Source organism: Leuresthes tenuis, unplaced genomic scaffold, assembly GCF_036924035.1.
Source record: "Leuresthes tenuis unplaced genomic scaffold, fLeuTen1.0.hap1 SCAF_6, whole genome shotgun sequence".
NCBI lineage: Eukaryota > Metazoa > Chordata > Actinopteri > Atheriniformes > Atherinopsidae > Leuresthes > Leuresthes tenuis.
The window spans coordinates 3,431,482-3,446,014 of NW_027325360.1; the positions used below are offsets into that span (position 1 = coordinate 3,431,482).

The following is a 14,533-nucleotide window of genomic DNA, read 5'->3' on the forward strand; positions in this document are numbered from 1 at the left end:
GAACATGAAGGCATTATATTCATGGGAATGTGTCTGAGTATATAGTATAAAGTTAAAAAAAGAATAAAGTTTGGGCTTTTAATCAATGTGCAGAGAGAGAGTTCAACAGAAATGACTTGCTACAGGTTATTATTCACAGAAAAAGTTTCGGTTTCTTACAGAAAAGTGAGAAACTTCTCTTTTGTAGATCAAATGTCAAAGCAGTAACTTGGTTATCTGAACTTCATCCTGAGCTGATGTGACTTTCAGCCTAAAGTCTGTTCTGGCTTTTTTCCCTTCAGTCAGTCCTCCCACCTCATGAAGTCGATGCGGATGTCGGCCCTCCCGCTGTGGACCTCGGTGAAGGTGAGCGGCGTGACGTCACTCCAGATCTTCAGCGCCTCCTGGAAGATGCGTCGCACCTTCTCCTCGCTCATCTGCCTGGGAAACCTGACGATCCTGCGGGAAACCAGCACAGGAAATACTGAGGGACCACCGGCCTCGCATACCTCCCTCTGATCTGATCTGAGGTGTGCTGTTACTAGGCAAGGCAAGGCAAGTTTATTTGTAGCACAATTCAACAACAAGGTGATTCAAAGTGCTTCACAGAGACATTAAAACAGAAGAAATAAAAAGCATGATTTAAAATTTAAACAAAAGAAGGAAATAAGAACAATAGATAAAATCAGAAAAAATTATATATATGAAAGATAAAATCAATAGTTAAAACATGATTCCGTTTTGAAACTCAAGCTTATTCAAATGCAGCTGAAAATAGGTGTGTCTTCAACCTGGACTTAAATACACTAACGCCCTGAGGCTCACCAACAGAACCCTGCATCATCATCCCCTCCCTTTCCTTCAGATAAAACCACCCAGTGTGATGACAGGACAAACAGGGCTGCTGTAAATGATGAAGAGTTTTGTTGAAATGTGTTAAAACTTACTTCTTAAATCATAAAATTGCTGTTTCAACGTTTACGTTCAGTTTGGAGTATTCAGGGTTCACTCCTGAAAATGCAAACCAGACCTGGAAAAACTCGTCCGTGCTTTTATCTCGAGTAGACGAGACCACTGCGATGGGCTTTAAACCGGCCTTCCAAAGAAAACCATCCAAAAATGCAGCTGCACGAAACCCAAAAAATACGACCACATCACACCAGTTCTCAGATATTTGCACTGGCTTCCTCTGTGTGAGAGAATTAAATTTGGTTTGGGCCCAAAATACCTGCTAAATCTTCTTATTCCCTACCAACCATCCAGAACCCTGAGGTCACCTGGAAAGGGAACTGCTAACGGTTTATACTGCCGTGCAAAGGCTAACCGCAGTTGAGTTATGACCAAAAATGAACTCTTTGATATCTGCTTTATCTTGTGACAAAGTTTTAGAGTTTAATTTTGTTTTGTTTTAGAGAAAAAGATGTATAAAAATTGCAATAACTACAAAACCCGACTCACTTCTACAGCTGATTTCGCGGGCTACCCATCCTCACGCGACTGTTTTGACATTCTAACGGCAAATTCACTCTCTATCCATCAAACTTCACAAAAATCCGTTTGAGATGGCACAATCCAGGGGAAAGATGATGGTGAAACTGGCGTTGAAAAGAAAATACCCGGAGTATGGTAAGTAACATTAAGCATTAAGCATTTAGATACTAGCAATCACAATTTAAGCACCTATCAGCTGTCATCTGACAGCTGATAGTGCTGATAGGCGATGTTTTAGCTAGCGTTTGCTTATCGGCCTCCCCGCTCCTAGCTGTAACTTTATCAAAATCAATGTCAAAAAACTTTTTGTTCACTGAAAACACAATATAAAAAACACTTTATTTTTCCATTGATATTAGAACCATTTCAGGCAATGCAATAACTACGTTTTTGGGGTCAAAGGTAAAATTAGTCGTTATGGTTTTTGGGCATAACAATTATCTTATGAATACATGTACAATTAGTGCAATATCACTCATATACCTATAACCCATTTGGCTGGCTGGTTCAAAAACTTTAAAGCCTTTTTTCTCAGTTTTACCTTTTGCGTAGTTACTGCAGTTAGGCTTTGTAGGGCAGTATAGTCCAAAGACAGAACATGGAAAAGCGTCATTCAGACGTTGTGCTGCTTGTTTCTGGAACAAACTCCCTGAAACACTGAGATGTTGCTACTTTTAAATCAAGGCTCAAAACTTTCTTGTTTTGTCAGGCCTGTGAAATGTGATGATGGTTAGAGTTACAGATACTCTTGAGTGTTTATTATCTCCTTTTTATTTGTCTTATCCTGTCTTTCTTACCAAAGCATTTTATTTATTCTATCTTGCACTACTTCTGGTTCCGGCTGTTAAAGACGGTTTTATTGTCTTTCTTTGTTTCACGTATCTTTGCACGTTTTTATCTTTTCATCCTTTTATTCTGTCATTTATTTTCCTGCTATGAAGCAGGACAAAAAGCCCATTGAGTTGCACTTGTGTATGAAATGCACCTTACAAATAAAATTGCCTTGCAAAGAAACAGAAAAGTGTCACCTTCAGGCGTTATTTTTGTAGAGTTCCTAAATGATTAGTCCTTTAACCACGTGAGTTAAAGGACACCCGGGTTCACTCAGAAGCTGTCAGAACGTGTTTTGCTTACATTCAGTGAAGCACCTTTGTCTACGTTGGCGTTTTATTTTTGGCATAATAATACAGCCTGATAATTCACCCTGAAACTGTTCCGACTTGTAATTTACCCTGAAACCACAGAATGGGGCTTAACTTTCCTGTGAGATACAAGATGTTCAAGTGAACTGAAGATTGTTTGTTGGATATCGGCTCAACGACAAAGTGAAAATATCTGATAATCTGTATTCATTCCCAGGCCTTGACTTGAATTTCAGTGTTATTTACTTTACAAATTGGGCTGAAGGACAAATATCAGCTTTAAATACATATACAAGGTCAACTCAAGGCTCTTCAAACATGCAGTTCAGTCCATTATAATACAATCGTAATCAGTTCCAATTCATTAAATTCCAAATTAGTCCAACTCATGCAAAGCCAATTAAGAAATGTTTCCAAGCTAAAGATAAAAAGCGTGCAGAGGAGACGGTGGAAAGAATACAAATAACTCAGTTTCTCAGTAATAAGCAGGAAATGCCTGAGTAAAGAGTTCACTACATGGATGGAAATAGTTCAGGAAACGTAATGAATGGGATCTTTTTCTTATTCACAGCAGAAACAGAAACTCTCAATGAGTCTGTGATCATTTCTTCTTTATTATTCAATTTCTTTTGGAGAACTTTGACTTTGTTTCTGTCTGAGCTGCCGGTCGAAGTCCAGCAGGATGGACCTGAGGAGGTTAAAAAGGCCGTAAAAACTCTAAATCTGCTGGAATTAAGATGAAAAGATCACAACAACCTTTGTGTTTTTTTAAAGGATGATCGTGGACTTCTTCTGTGACCAAATTTAAAAACAACAACAGGTAAAGTAGTGAGACCTGAGACTTTCCTTTGCTCAAGCATCCCCATCCATGTGAGCGTTTAATGTATTTATATTTGCTTTAAATCTATTTTCACAGCTGGACTGTGGCCCCATGTTAAAGCCTTCCTGGGTTCTGCAAACACACACTTGAGTGGTGCGAAGCCACAAAACTTCTCCATTGTTTCATGGCTCTGAAACAGAGGAAGGGATGTCAGTCCAGAAAGGTCAGCAGGGTCAGGAGGTTGCAGGGTTTATGGGAAATGTGGTCCTAATTTGGAGGCACACAAGCAACAGAAACTCAACAGACATTCGTCTTCATTACTGTCTGTCTCGTTTACACGGATTAAGACGGATAAGAGGAGAATTAGGGGTGAATTTTCTGAAAAATGTGCCTCTAAATCCTGCTGTGCAGAACAGCAGTTCACACCCTCACTGTACTGAAGGGGAATCTGTGTTTGTGTGGTGATAAATGGAAAGTATTTGCTCAAGCACAAAGGTGTGAGCAGGCTGTCTTCATACGGGGGCTTTCCTCAGCAACCCGTCAATCGCCGAGTTCGTTGTGCATCAGGATCCAGAAGATTAAAGATGACATATTGACTTATTGAGTCATATTGTTAAGCTTCACTTGGGTAATTACAAAGGAATTAGACATGGACTTCAAGAGTAAACCTGTTTAAATAGAGTAAGCCTCAAACAGCTTGATTGTGCAGAAGTAAAGTTAAACTGGGTTGTTATTTATAAATGACTCATCAGTTTCGCTGTCAAAAACAACATTATTTGCATTCTTGATATAAATATGAGCCGCTTTAACTGAGTTTACTGCAAACATGGGGTCATGGCTAACCTGGCTCTGTTTAAAGGGAGTAAATCAGCTCATGAGCAGCGCAGCAGGTCAGGTTATTTGCTACGAACATCAGGATCTGACTTGTAAAAGTATAATGTAGATGTTTAGTGTATTTTTAAGTGTGATTTGACAAGCATTGCTTCCCACGGTTTCCTTGAGCTTTATAATAAGTTTCAGCTTTTCTTTTACTCTCCAGTCAACACTTTCACTGTTTTTATCTCCTCGCAAAGCTTTTGTATAATTGAGCATTTAGCAGTTTAAGAAGCATATTTTTCTTTGAAGTCATAAAGAACAAAAACACATCTTAAAGGGAGTTTAAATATTACTCTAAATGACTACAAATAAACAGTGTTGCACGTTTTAAACGTGTGGTCATGTGAAAAAAAAAAGCACACCCTTTTTCAGTTTGAATGTTTTGATATCAGAGCATTTTTTTTAAATAATCTAGTCATTAAATTCACATGCATGTGATATATTACACTGTGTCAAGTCCAAGTCCAACCTTCAGCAGCAGTGAGCTGCAGTGATGGTTTTCTTTAGGAAGTTATCAGTCTCTCTCATGGTTGTGGAGGAATCTCGGCCCTCTTCTCTCCAGCGTTGCTTCAGCTCATTGAGGTTTGCAGCATTGGTTTCTGCACAGCTCTCTTAAGGTCCCACCACAGCATTTCAGTCAGGCTGAGGTCTGGACTCTGACTGGACCATTGCAACACCTTGATTCTTCTCTTTTTCCCACATTCTGCTGTAGATCTGCTGCTGTGTTTGGGATCTTTGTCCTGTTGATGAGCCAGTTTCAGCCCAGCTTTAGCTGTGGGACAGATGGCCTCACATCTGACTCTAGAATACTTTGGTATCCAGAGGAGTTCATGGTGGACTCAATGACTGCAAGGTGCCCAGGTCCTGTGGCTGCAGAACCAGCCCAGATCATCAGCCCTCCACCACCGTGCTTGACAGCTGGTATGAGGTGTTTGTGCTGATATGCTGTGTTTGGTTTCCTCCAAACCTGCTGCTGTGCATTAGGACCAAACATCTCCACTTTGCTCTGGTCTGTCCAAAGGACATTGTTCCAGAAGTCTTGAGCTTTGTTCAGATGCAGCTTTGCAAACCTAAGCTGTGCTGCCATGTTCTTTTTAGAGAGAAGAGGCTTTCTCCTGCAGCCCTTCCAAACAAGCCATCCTTGTTCAGTCTTTTTCTAACTGTGCTGCCATGACCTTTAACCTTTAGCATGCTAACTGAGGCCTGTAGAGTCTGAGATGTAGCTCTGGGCTTTTTCACCTTGGGGTGACCTTTAACCTTTAACATGCTAACTGAGGCCTGTAGAGTCTGAGATGTAGCTCTGGGCTTCTTCACCTTGGGGTGAACTTGCTGGGACGTCCACTCCTGGGATGATTGACAGCTGTCCTGAATGTTTTCCACTTGTGAATAATCTTTCTCTCTGTAGAATGATGGACTCCAGATAGTTTGGAAATGGCCTTATAACCCTTCCCAGCTGCTTCTCTAAGATCATTGCTGATGTCTTTCCTCCTTGGCATCATGTTAACACACACCTGAAAACTGACAGAACTTCTGCTTTTTTAGAGCTGCTCACACTGACTGATGATCAGTTAATCAGTGCATTGATCAGCAGCTCCTGGCTGCTACTTTCCCTGTTAAATAATGTGGAAGCAGTAAGAGTGGACTTAGTTTTTCACACACTTTTTCAGGATTTGTACTTAGTTTTCCCTGAATAAATGACACAGTGTAATATATCATGTGTTATTGTTAATCTGATGTTGTCCTGGTAAGACCTGGAAAGGATCATAGGATCATTTATTTATTATCTCATTACTTAAAACCTTAGATTTGAAAGAGGGTGTACTTTCTTTTTACATGATTCTCTGTTCAACATCAACCAGGGATAATAATGTTTTTTAAAACTTGTTTTCACTGCCTCCCAGTGCCCCAGAAAATGCATTACATGTGTTAGACAAAGATTTCAAGAAAAAGTCTTGAAAATAAATAAAGTTTAAGTCCCAGCCGGCCGGCCTGGCCCATCGGGCTCAGTCCTGTAACATTTTGCAGCCGCCTCCCCTCTAGTTAACAACCATTAAAGCAGTAAAAGCAACACATGACTTCAAGTGTCACGTCAGAAAATGTGATTGATCTTAAATAAAAGTCAACCCAGGGGCTCATTAGCATGGCTCCACACATTCAGTGCTTACATTTGGGTCATTTTAAGAAACAAGCAGGGCCTTGGTGGGTTGCTGCCCTGATTCTGGTGAACCACATCACTCGGGTGACACCTATATAGGTCCAGTCCAGCAGAATCGAATTAGTCTGTGGTCGGTGGTGCTATTAAAAGCCCTCTACCTCCCCCGTCTTGCTTTCTCTCTGTCTGTCTTAATATACTGTTATGTTAAAGAATGACGACAATGAAAGGGACCCCAGGAGACACAGACAGAGAGGCAGCAGCCAGCAGACGACTGCCAGACACTCGATGGTGCCACAGCCCCAGATGAAAGAAAACCAGCACCCCTTTTTAAGAATCATAAGTCCAAGACTTCATTTTCTAAACACCCTATCTGCTCTCCCATCTTTCATTACTTTCCTCAAGTCTGTCATTCAGCACGGCTGAAGTGTAGCAGCAGAAATGTGAATATTCGCTCTGATTTTGGTCTCTACCGGCTGCTGTCTGGCTCTTTAGCTGCTCCGCTGTGTTCATCAGCTGTTCTATCTCTGTCTCTATCTGTCCTTTAGTGCTGAGAAAATGCTGAGAAAACGTTTACAGTGTAGTCTGGAGACGCTTCATTGTTCTAAAGCTCAATCAAGTCGTCTTGTTGAAATTTCTTTCACAAGAAAGACACAATAAATCAGCTTCGAGACACAACTCGACCAAGGCCAAATAACCAAGAGATAACTGAGTGCTATTCATTGAAATGATGTTATTCTGAGTCTCTTTCTTAAAGGTTTAGGACAATGCTTTGCTCTTAATTGTAAAACAGCTGATCTGTCCTGAAAGTTGTCTATATAAACATGATATAATACAAAAATAATGCAAAAAAAGTCTTTAAAAGATAAACCATTACGTTTGCCCATTAGGTTGAATCAAATGACCACCTCTTTACCTCAGTTACAGACTGGCTGTTCACTTTTGTCTTAACTTCATCCTATGATTTGGGATTTTTTACATTTGTTGCCTCAAATTTCCTGCTGAAGTTCAGTTAAAATGTGAATGAATAACAGGAAAATTGCATCAGAAACAATTCAGTTAAAGGAAATGTTACAAGATAGAAAAACACGTCTTCTATCTATTCATTTGAGGGGATGTTTGGGGGAGGCCGCTGATTTATACCTGTAGGTGAGGTCTGTCTTGTCCAGACGTCCCCCATAAAGCACGTAGCGTCTCTGGCGGTGTCGTCCCCGGTAATTCACCCCATTCTGGTCGGGGTAGTCTGGGACACCACAGCGAAGTCGGCTCCATGTGTTCGAGGTGTTGGTCAATGAACTCCCTTCCTTCACCATGTCCTGAGCGTAAGGAACCTTTCCTCTCTTCCTCAGGTCCTGGAACTTCTCAGAGATCTGAAACAGCAAAGGAAATAATTTATCTTTGTGTTTAGTTTAGCTGTTGATAAGAGAAGTGGAGCTACGGTACATATCAAGGACCCTAACTCAAGGGATGAACCAGTGTTGTGTCGACACAGAACAGACAATTTAGCAAAGAAGCCATTTTAAATTGGATCTTTAGGCACTTTGTTACCAGCAGCCTGTCACAAAGACACATCATTTGTTCCCATTTCTTTAGTTGCGTCTATGAAAAACAGCAAAGATAACACAGTTTGACAGACAGAAAATAGGATTTCTGCAGCAACAAGGTGATTCCCAAAGAGCTATCAGCTGAAAACTTGGCATATCTCAGCATGGTGTGCAGTGTGTCCTTAAAACATTTGAGGAAACTGGACAAGTGGAGGACAAAAGAAGAAGTGTCAGGCCTAAAAAACTATCTACAGCAGATGAACAGGATCTGAAAGTGATGTCCTTAAGAAAGAGGAAAAAATCCAGCTGTGACCTGACAGGACCTGAGAGATGCATCTGGACCTTCAGCTGATCCATCTACTGTTGGCCCAAGCCTCATCAGAAATGGTCTCCATGGAAGGGTGGCTGTCAAGAAGCCGTTCTTAAGGAAGGGAAACAGGGAGAAAAGGCTGAGCTGTGCCAAATGACACAAGAAGTGGACTGAAAATCAGTGGCAACAGGTCTTATGGAGGGATGAATCCTCCCCAGAGCCCGGACCTCAACATTATTGAAGCAGTGTGGGATCATCTGACAGAGAACGGAACAAAAGGCAGCCCACATCCAAAGAAGAGCTTTGGGATGTCCTTCAAGAAGCCTGGAGAACTATTCCTGAAGACTCCTTAAAGAAATGACAGAAAGCTGGTCTCAGAGGGTTCAGGCTGTGTTGGAGAATAAAGGAGCTCAGACCAGATGTTCACTTTAAAGCTCTGTTTTTCCTTAAATACTGTATTCTCCTTCATGTTTAACCATAATACCTATTTCCTGTTTTCCTGGAAATACACACAAAAAAAGATTAGGGGTTGCTCAAGACTTGGCTAAATCTGATGCAATCATATATGATTATATATGATTTTCTGGGGGTTATTTAGACTAAATGATCTACTACTTAAATTAATGTACCATACAATAGGTATGTAGGAGCAGCTTGTTTGTCATCAGAGACACAAACATCTTCCCTTCCAGCAAGATGTTGGCCTCTGTGTGACCATGACCCCCCCAGCTAGAAGCAGCTCTGGTAGGTTACAGGATTAGAAACCAGTTTCCTCCTTTGTTTTTAACAATGCCAGCTTTTCACTGGCCAGATCACTAACTTTCATGATTATTTTATGTCATTATAGTAGGTTCATTCATTTTATTCATTAGAGAATAAGATGCTTTAACAGTTCATCCTGCAGGGACCAAACCGAACTTATTCCATCGAATATTTGACATATTTTAGTCTGAATCGAAGGGATGTGCTACTGTTGCCTTAAATGGAGCTTTGAAAAAAAGTGGACAAGGAGGAAATAGACAAATATCAAGAGACAGAAGCAGTTACAACCCACAAAAAGAACAGATGTGTATCTTGTTGCTGGCTGTACATGAATCAGCGTAATTTTGACCTAATTCCGAACTCTGATGTAAATCACAACGTGGACTCACTGTTAGGGCAGCGAACCACGTACTTTGCCCCATTTTAAGAGACAGTCGGTCCCAGAGTGTCCCATTATCGTTAATGCCCCCCTCCACCAGATCCAGAGGAAATGGCTCTGCTCATTTCCACAGAAGCAAATTACAGAGCAGAGCCGTCCCATCAGCACCTCCTCATCTGACTCAGTCCGTACGCTGTGAGCCAAACCACATCTGCAGCGCTGCAGCTGTTGGGTGTTCTCCTCCTATCACACAATTACGTGCATTTCCTTTTCCGCCGCTGCTCAGAACAACCTGTGGGAAAAGACGCTATCAATTTATTTGTATGGATGAAACAAATTACCTCTATCGTCAGATCCTGTGGATCTTCCCAAAGCTTCTCCCTTATATAATCCCTCAATTAAAGACCATCGCGACACTGATCTCTGTCCTGAACGTCTTCTGAAACACTGCAACATGCATTGTTTTTGCTTGTGCTTTTATGATGTTGCTGTTACTGTGATTCATGATGTTGTTATGAGATGTTTGTGCTGATATGCGTTGGTTTCTGCACAGCTCTCTTAAGGTCCCACCACAGCATTTCAGTCAGGCTGAGGTCTGGACTCTGACTGGACCATTGCAACACCTCGATTCTTCTCTTTTTCCCACATTCTGCTGTAGATCTGCTGCTGTGTTTGGGATCTTTGTCCTGTTGATGAGCCAGTTTCAGCCCAGCTTTAGCTGTGGGACAGATGGCCTCACATTTGACTCTAGAATACTTTGGTATCCAGAGGAGTTCATGGTGGACTCAATGACTGCAAGGTGCCCAGGTCCTGTGGCTGCAGAACCAGCCCAGATCATCAGCCCTCCACCACCGTGCTTGACAGCTGGTATGAGGTGTTTGTGCTGATATGCTGTGTTTGGTTTCCTCCAAACGTGCTGCTGTGCATTATGACCAAACATCTCCACTTTGCTCTGGTCTGTCCAAAGGACATTGTTCCAGAAGTCTTGAGCTTTGTTCAGATGCAGCTTTGCAAACCTAAGCTGTGCTGCCATGTTCTTTTTAGAGAGAAGAGGCTTTCTCCTGCAGCCCTTCCAAACAAGCCATCCTTGTTCAGTCTTTTTCTAATTGTGCTGTCATGACCTTTAACCTTTAGCATGCTAACTGAGGCCTGTAGAGTCTGAGATGTAGCTCTGGGCTTTTTCACCTTGGGGTGAACTTGCTGGGACGTCCACTCCTGGGAAGATTGACAGCTGTCCTGAATGTTTTCCACTTGTGAATAATCTTTCTCTCTGTAGAATGCAAGAGGTTCTCACAGTTGCTTCTGATCAAGTAATCAGTGCATTTGATTCGCAGCACCTGGCTGCTACTTCCTCTCTTAAATTCTATTGAAGCGGGAGGATGTATTTATTTAGTTATTCACACACTGCTTCTATATTTTGGATTAGTTTTTATTAATTGAACCTGGTTATTTATGTTCTGCTAAGTAAAACCAAAGAACTGAAAGAGAATCTACCTTCTTTTTCAGATAATTCCAAGTCGCGATCATGTTTTTGTTGCGTTTAAACGGGCCTGACCTTGCTTCACGCTGCAGGTCTCCACTGTGTCGCTGTTGTAGGTTATAGGGAACAAAACCCAGCAGGATTTGTGGAATGTGCTCCAGACTGCAGAATCAGAGTGACTGATGGGTCTGGATCACAGGGAAAAGCAGTGCACACCTCCCAAAGACCCCCTCCAGCTCCACCTCCTGTGTTTCACTTTGTTTAGAGCAGATTTCAGCTGCTTATTCCACTGCACAAAGCACTTATTCATGTCAGGGGGAATGTTTATGCTCATGTCCTGCAGCTTCTCTTGTTAGAGTTGTTCTGAATGCAAAGAGCCACAACTTCCAAACAAAGATCCCAGGAGGTAACAAATGCACCCTGAGAAAACCTGCTTCTGTTTAAGCTTCTATTTGCTGTTTTTCAGGAGGTTTTTTTGTGCAGAAATGTGTAAGAGCAGCATGATATAAGGTTCCTCTTTCTACACCGTTATCTGCCTTCCTGCATTGGAGCCTGATATGAAAACCTCAGATCAACAACAAAACCCTTATCGTGGTGTAAAGCAGTTCTGAAAGTTATCAGTCTGAAGCCTGTTGACGTGAAACTGCGCGGTGGAAAACATTACTGCCATGGAATTCAGTCCACTGCTTCCCATTCAGTCACTGAGTTCATGTCCTAAGTAATATGGAAAGTTTAATGACCCAAGAAGAAGTTGATTTTATCCTGTTGCAATATAATTCTTCAATGAATTCTTCATGGAACAGTATTAGAACATGTTTTCACCCTGCAGGGACTCAAACAAATCTTCTTAAAACACGTTGTTTGCAGCAAATTTCACAGCATGCAAGACATGCACATCAAAGTGAGGTTGCTGTCATAAAGTTTAGCAGTAAAATGACTTTGTTAGAGAAACTATGTGGAGCTTTTGTCTACTAACGGAGCTATAACCTCACCTTACTATTCATTTATGCCTCGTACTGTATGTGCATATTTCCAAACTGTTGACAGGCGCTGCAGAGACAAAATGCAGAAATTCATAATGAAGGATGAAATGCATTCATTTCTTTTCTTAGACCTTCAGGATAAACTGTGTGGTGACAGTTTATACGAGTTTGATCTGGTTTAAACTTCTTTAAGGAAGATGGTTTGAGGAGGAAATAAAATAAATGACTTGAATATTTACACTAAAGTACTCATAAGTTGTATTTTGACCTTAATATCTTGCACCTTCAGCCTCAGACAGATTTTTCAAGCATCTCAATCATTGTTTTACACTGATTTCAACTGCACTGTAAAGCACCAGGTTGATAAGTTCATTGATTTGCTGCTGAAGGTCTGAATAAGGAGCCGGTTTGAGCAGAGGAGACACAGTCTGTCGTCACACAAATTAGCAATGTGGCACCGTACTGCAGGTTTGTGCCGAGGTGTGGCTGTTTTTTCTACTCCTAAAACATAAAATAATCAGAAAGTTATGGTTTATTCCAGAGTTTGCTGCTCTGTTCTCATGGTTCTTTCCACTGTAGTTTGACCTTATTGCTGATTTGTTCCATTATCCTTGGAAATCTTAACTCAAAGCTGGGAATGACGTCCCACTGGAGTTGGAACCGCTAAATGATCAGACGAGCTATCATTAGCAATACGTTGTTTTTATGGTTGAATTTTCCTACTTTTCAAGCCCAAACTGAACACATCAGCCGTGACTTTTGCTCGGATAAATCAAGTTTTTCTGATATATCTGCATCCGGGTCCTAAATCCCCGCCAGGCCACACCACAGCAACCACAGCTAAACCCATCGTGACACATGCTTTACTGAATATTTCAGAAATAATGCCTCTGGATCAGGGCTGCTTTGCAGGGTAAAATACTTCAGAGTCAGAGTAAGATCTGCCAAAAGTCTCTGAACCCAAAGGAAACTTCTTGCAACTGCACAGCTTGGAAAAGTGTGAATAAAAAATACTTTTTCAAAAGTAAAGGATGAGCATGTGGCCCAGTTTTCATGGATTAAGAATTAAATAAATAATCACCCTTTTTTTTTCTCCACAGCTCTGTCACTGATGGAAAATCATTAAAAGCTAAAACTAACTAACATTACTTCTAAAAACAGTACAACCCCCCCGTGAACACTTTAAATAACACATTCCTACAACAAGCAGACAAAATTACACAGAAAGAAATCATCACTGAAGCATGCCTGTATGTCATGGATGAACCTTTATACGAAGGAATATGTCACGTCTTTAGGTTTTTATTCATGTCTCATCATTTCCTGTTTTATTTTGAAACACTAACTTCCCTCTCGTTTCAGGCATCTTGCCCTTCCTACTGTGTCTGATTGTCTTCCCTGATTCCCAAAGTGTTTCCACCTGTTCCTCATGGCTCCTCATGTGCTCAAATAGTCTGCGTCTCCCTTGTTTTGGGCCAGTTTGTTGTACTTTGTCATGAGCCTCACTTGAGCCACAGCCACAGATTCCTTGAGCCTGCAGTGTAGCGAGCCTCCTGCAGAGCGTATCCTTTGTTTGTAATTTATTCCTTAGTTCTAGCTTAATCACGTTAAGTTTCATGGTCTGTTTTGGAGTGATTTTGTGTCTGAGTTTCAGATCTATTCACGCCTCCGTTAGAGGAGAGCTTATAGTTTATGGTTAAAGTTTCGTAGTGCCTCTGTTTAAGAGTGAGCTTCTTTTGTTTAAGTCCTCCTCAGTAGGAGAGCTTGAGAGTTGCTTTGCTATCTTTCACAGCCTTTCTGTTTTCCTCCTGGAGTGGAGGGGGTTTTGTTTGCTAATTTTCATAGCTGCCTTCTTCTCTAGCATAGTTATTGAGGAGAGCGCTTTAGGAGTTTCACAGCCATTGTTTTGCTCTGGAGTTCCTCCACCTTGTTTCTCATCACACCTTTTGCCTTAAAGACCCTGCATTTGTGTCCTGTGGCTCTGACAGAATAACAGCCAGCCAGCAGGTTCATATTCCAGTCGAAACTCAATTCACACACTGAATATTAATAATTTCCATATTAAACACGGTGTCACATTATTCTACAGGTAATTGGCTCCATGTATTTCTTCTTCCTTTGTGCCTCACAGACTAAAGTTGTTCTATACACAACAAGTCGTTGTTTTCCCTTGACAAACCTTTTCTGCCCCACAGATCCCTAAAATGACTTCCGTCTCTATTCCATAACTAGTAATTGCTTACTGGTATAAAACTGCAACACAAACTCTTTGTAAAATCCTTGAATTTTTCAGAAAATGGTCTCAAAAGTTTCCCGTTCGCCTGGCTGGTTCAGTTAGCATCACAATGATTTCAACACAGGTCAACGGATGTCACGTTAGGTATTTGAACAATTAAAGGATGACTGAGAACAGTCACCTGCAAACACTTCTGCTTTGAGGAAGTTGGGCAGTCACCCGGTCACAAGCCGACCTTCGTCCTAAAGCCAGACTGACGACCCCCCCCCCCCCCCGCCGCCGCCTGTGGGGGGGGTCGGCTTTCGCACTCGTAAACTTTGGCTAATTCTAAATGCTGGGTGCTTCTGTCATTTCAAAGAGATAGATGGAAATAAAACAC

General features: G+C 41.4%; 1 protein-coding gene across 1 annotated transcript in view; it reads right to left on the bottom strand.

Moving 5' to 3' along the window:
• The window catches only part of LOC140308983 (stromelysin-3-like), a 59,337-nt gene that overhangs the window by 28,061 nt on the left and 16,743 nt on the right, over positions 1 to 14,533 (bottom strand). The window contains exons 2-3 of the mRNA XM_072386828.1: positions 7,604 to 7,830; positions 295 to 438 (exon numbers count right to left, since the gene is read on the bottom strand). Coding sequence (XP_072242929.1) covers positions 295 to 438; positions 7,604 to 7,830 — 371 coding nt within the window. The remainder of the gene's footprint in view (positions 1 to 294; positions 439 to 7,603; positions 7,831 to 14,533) is intronic.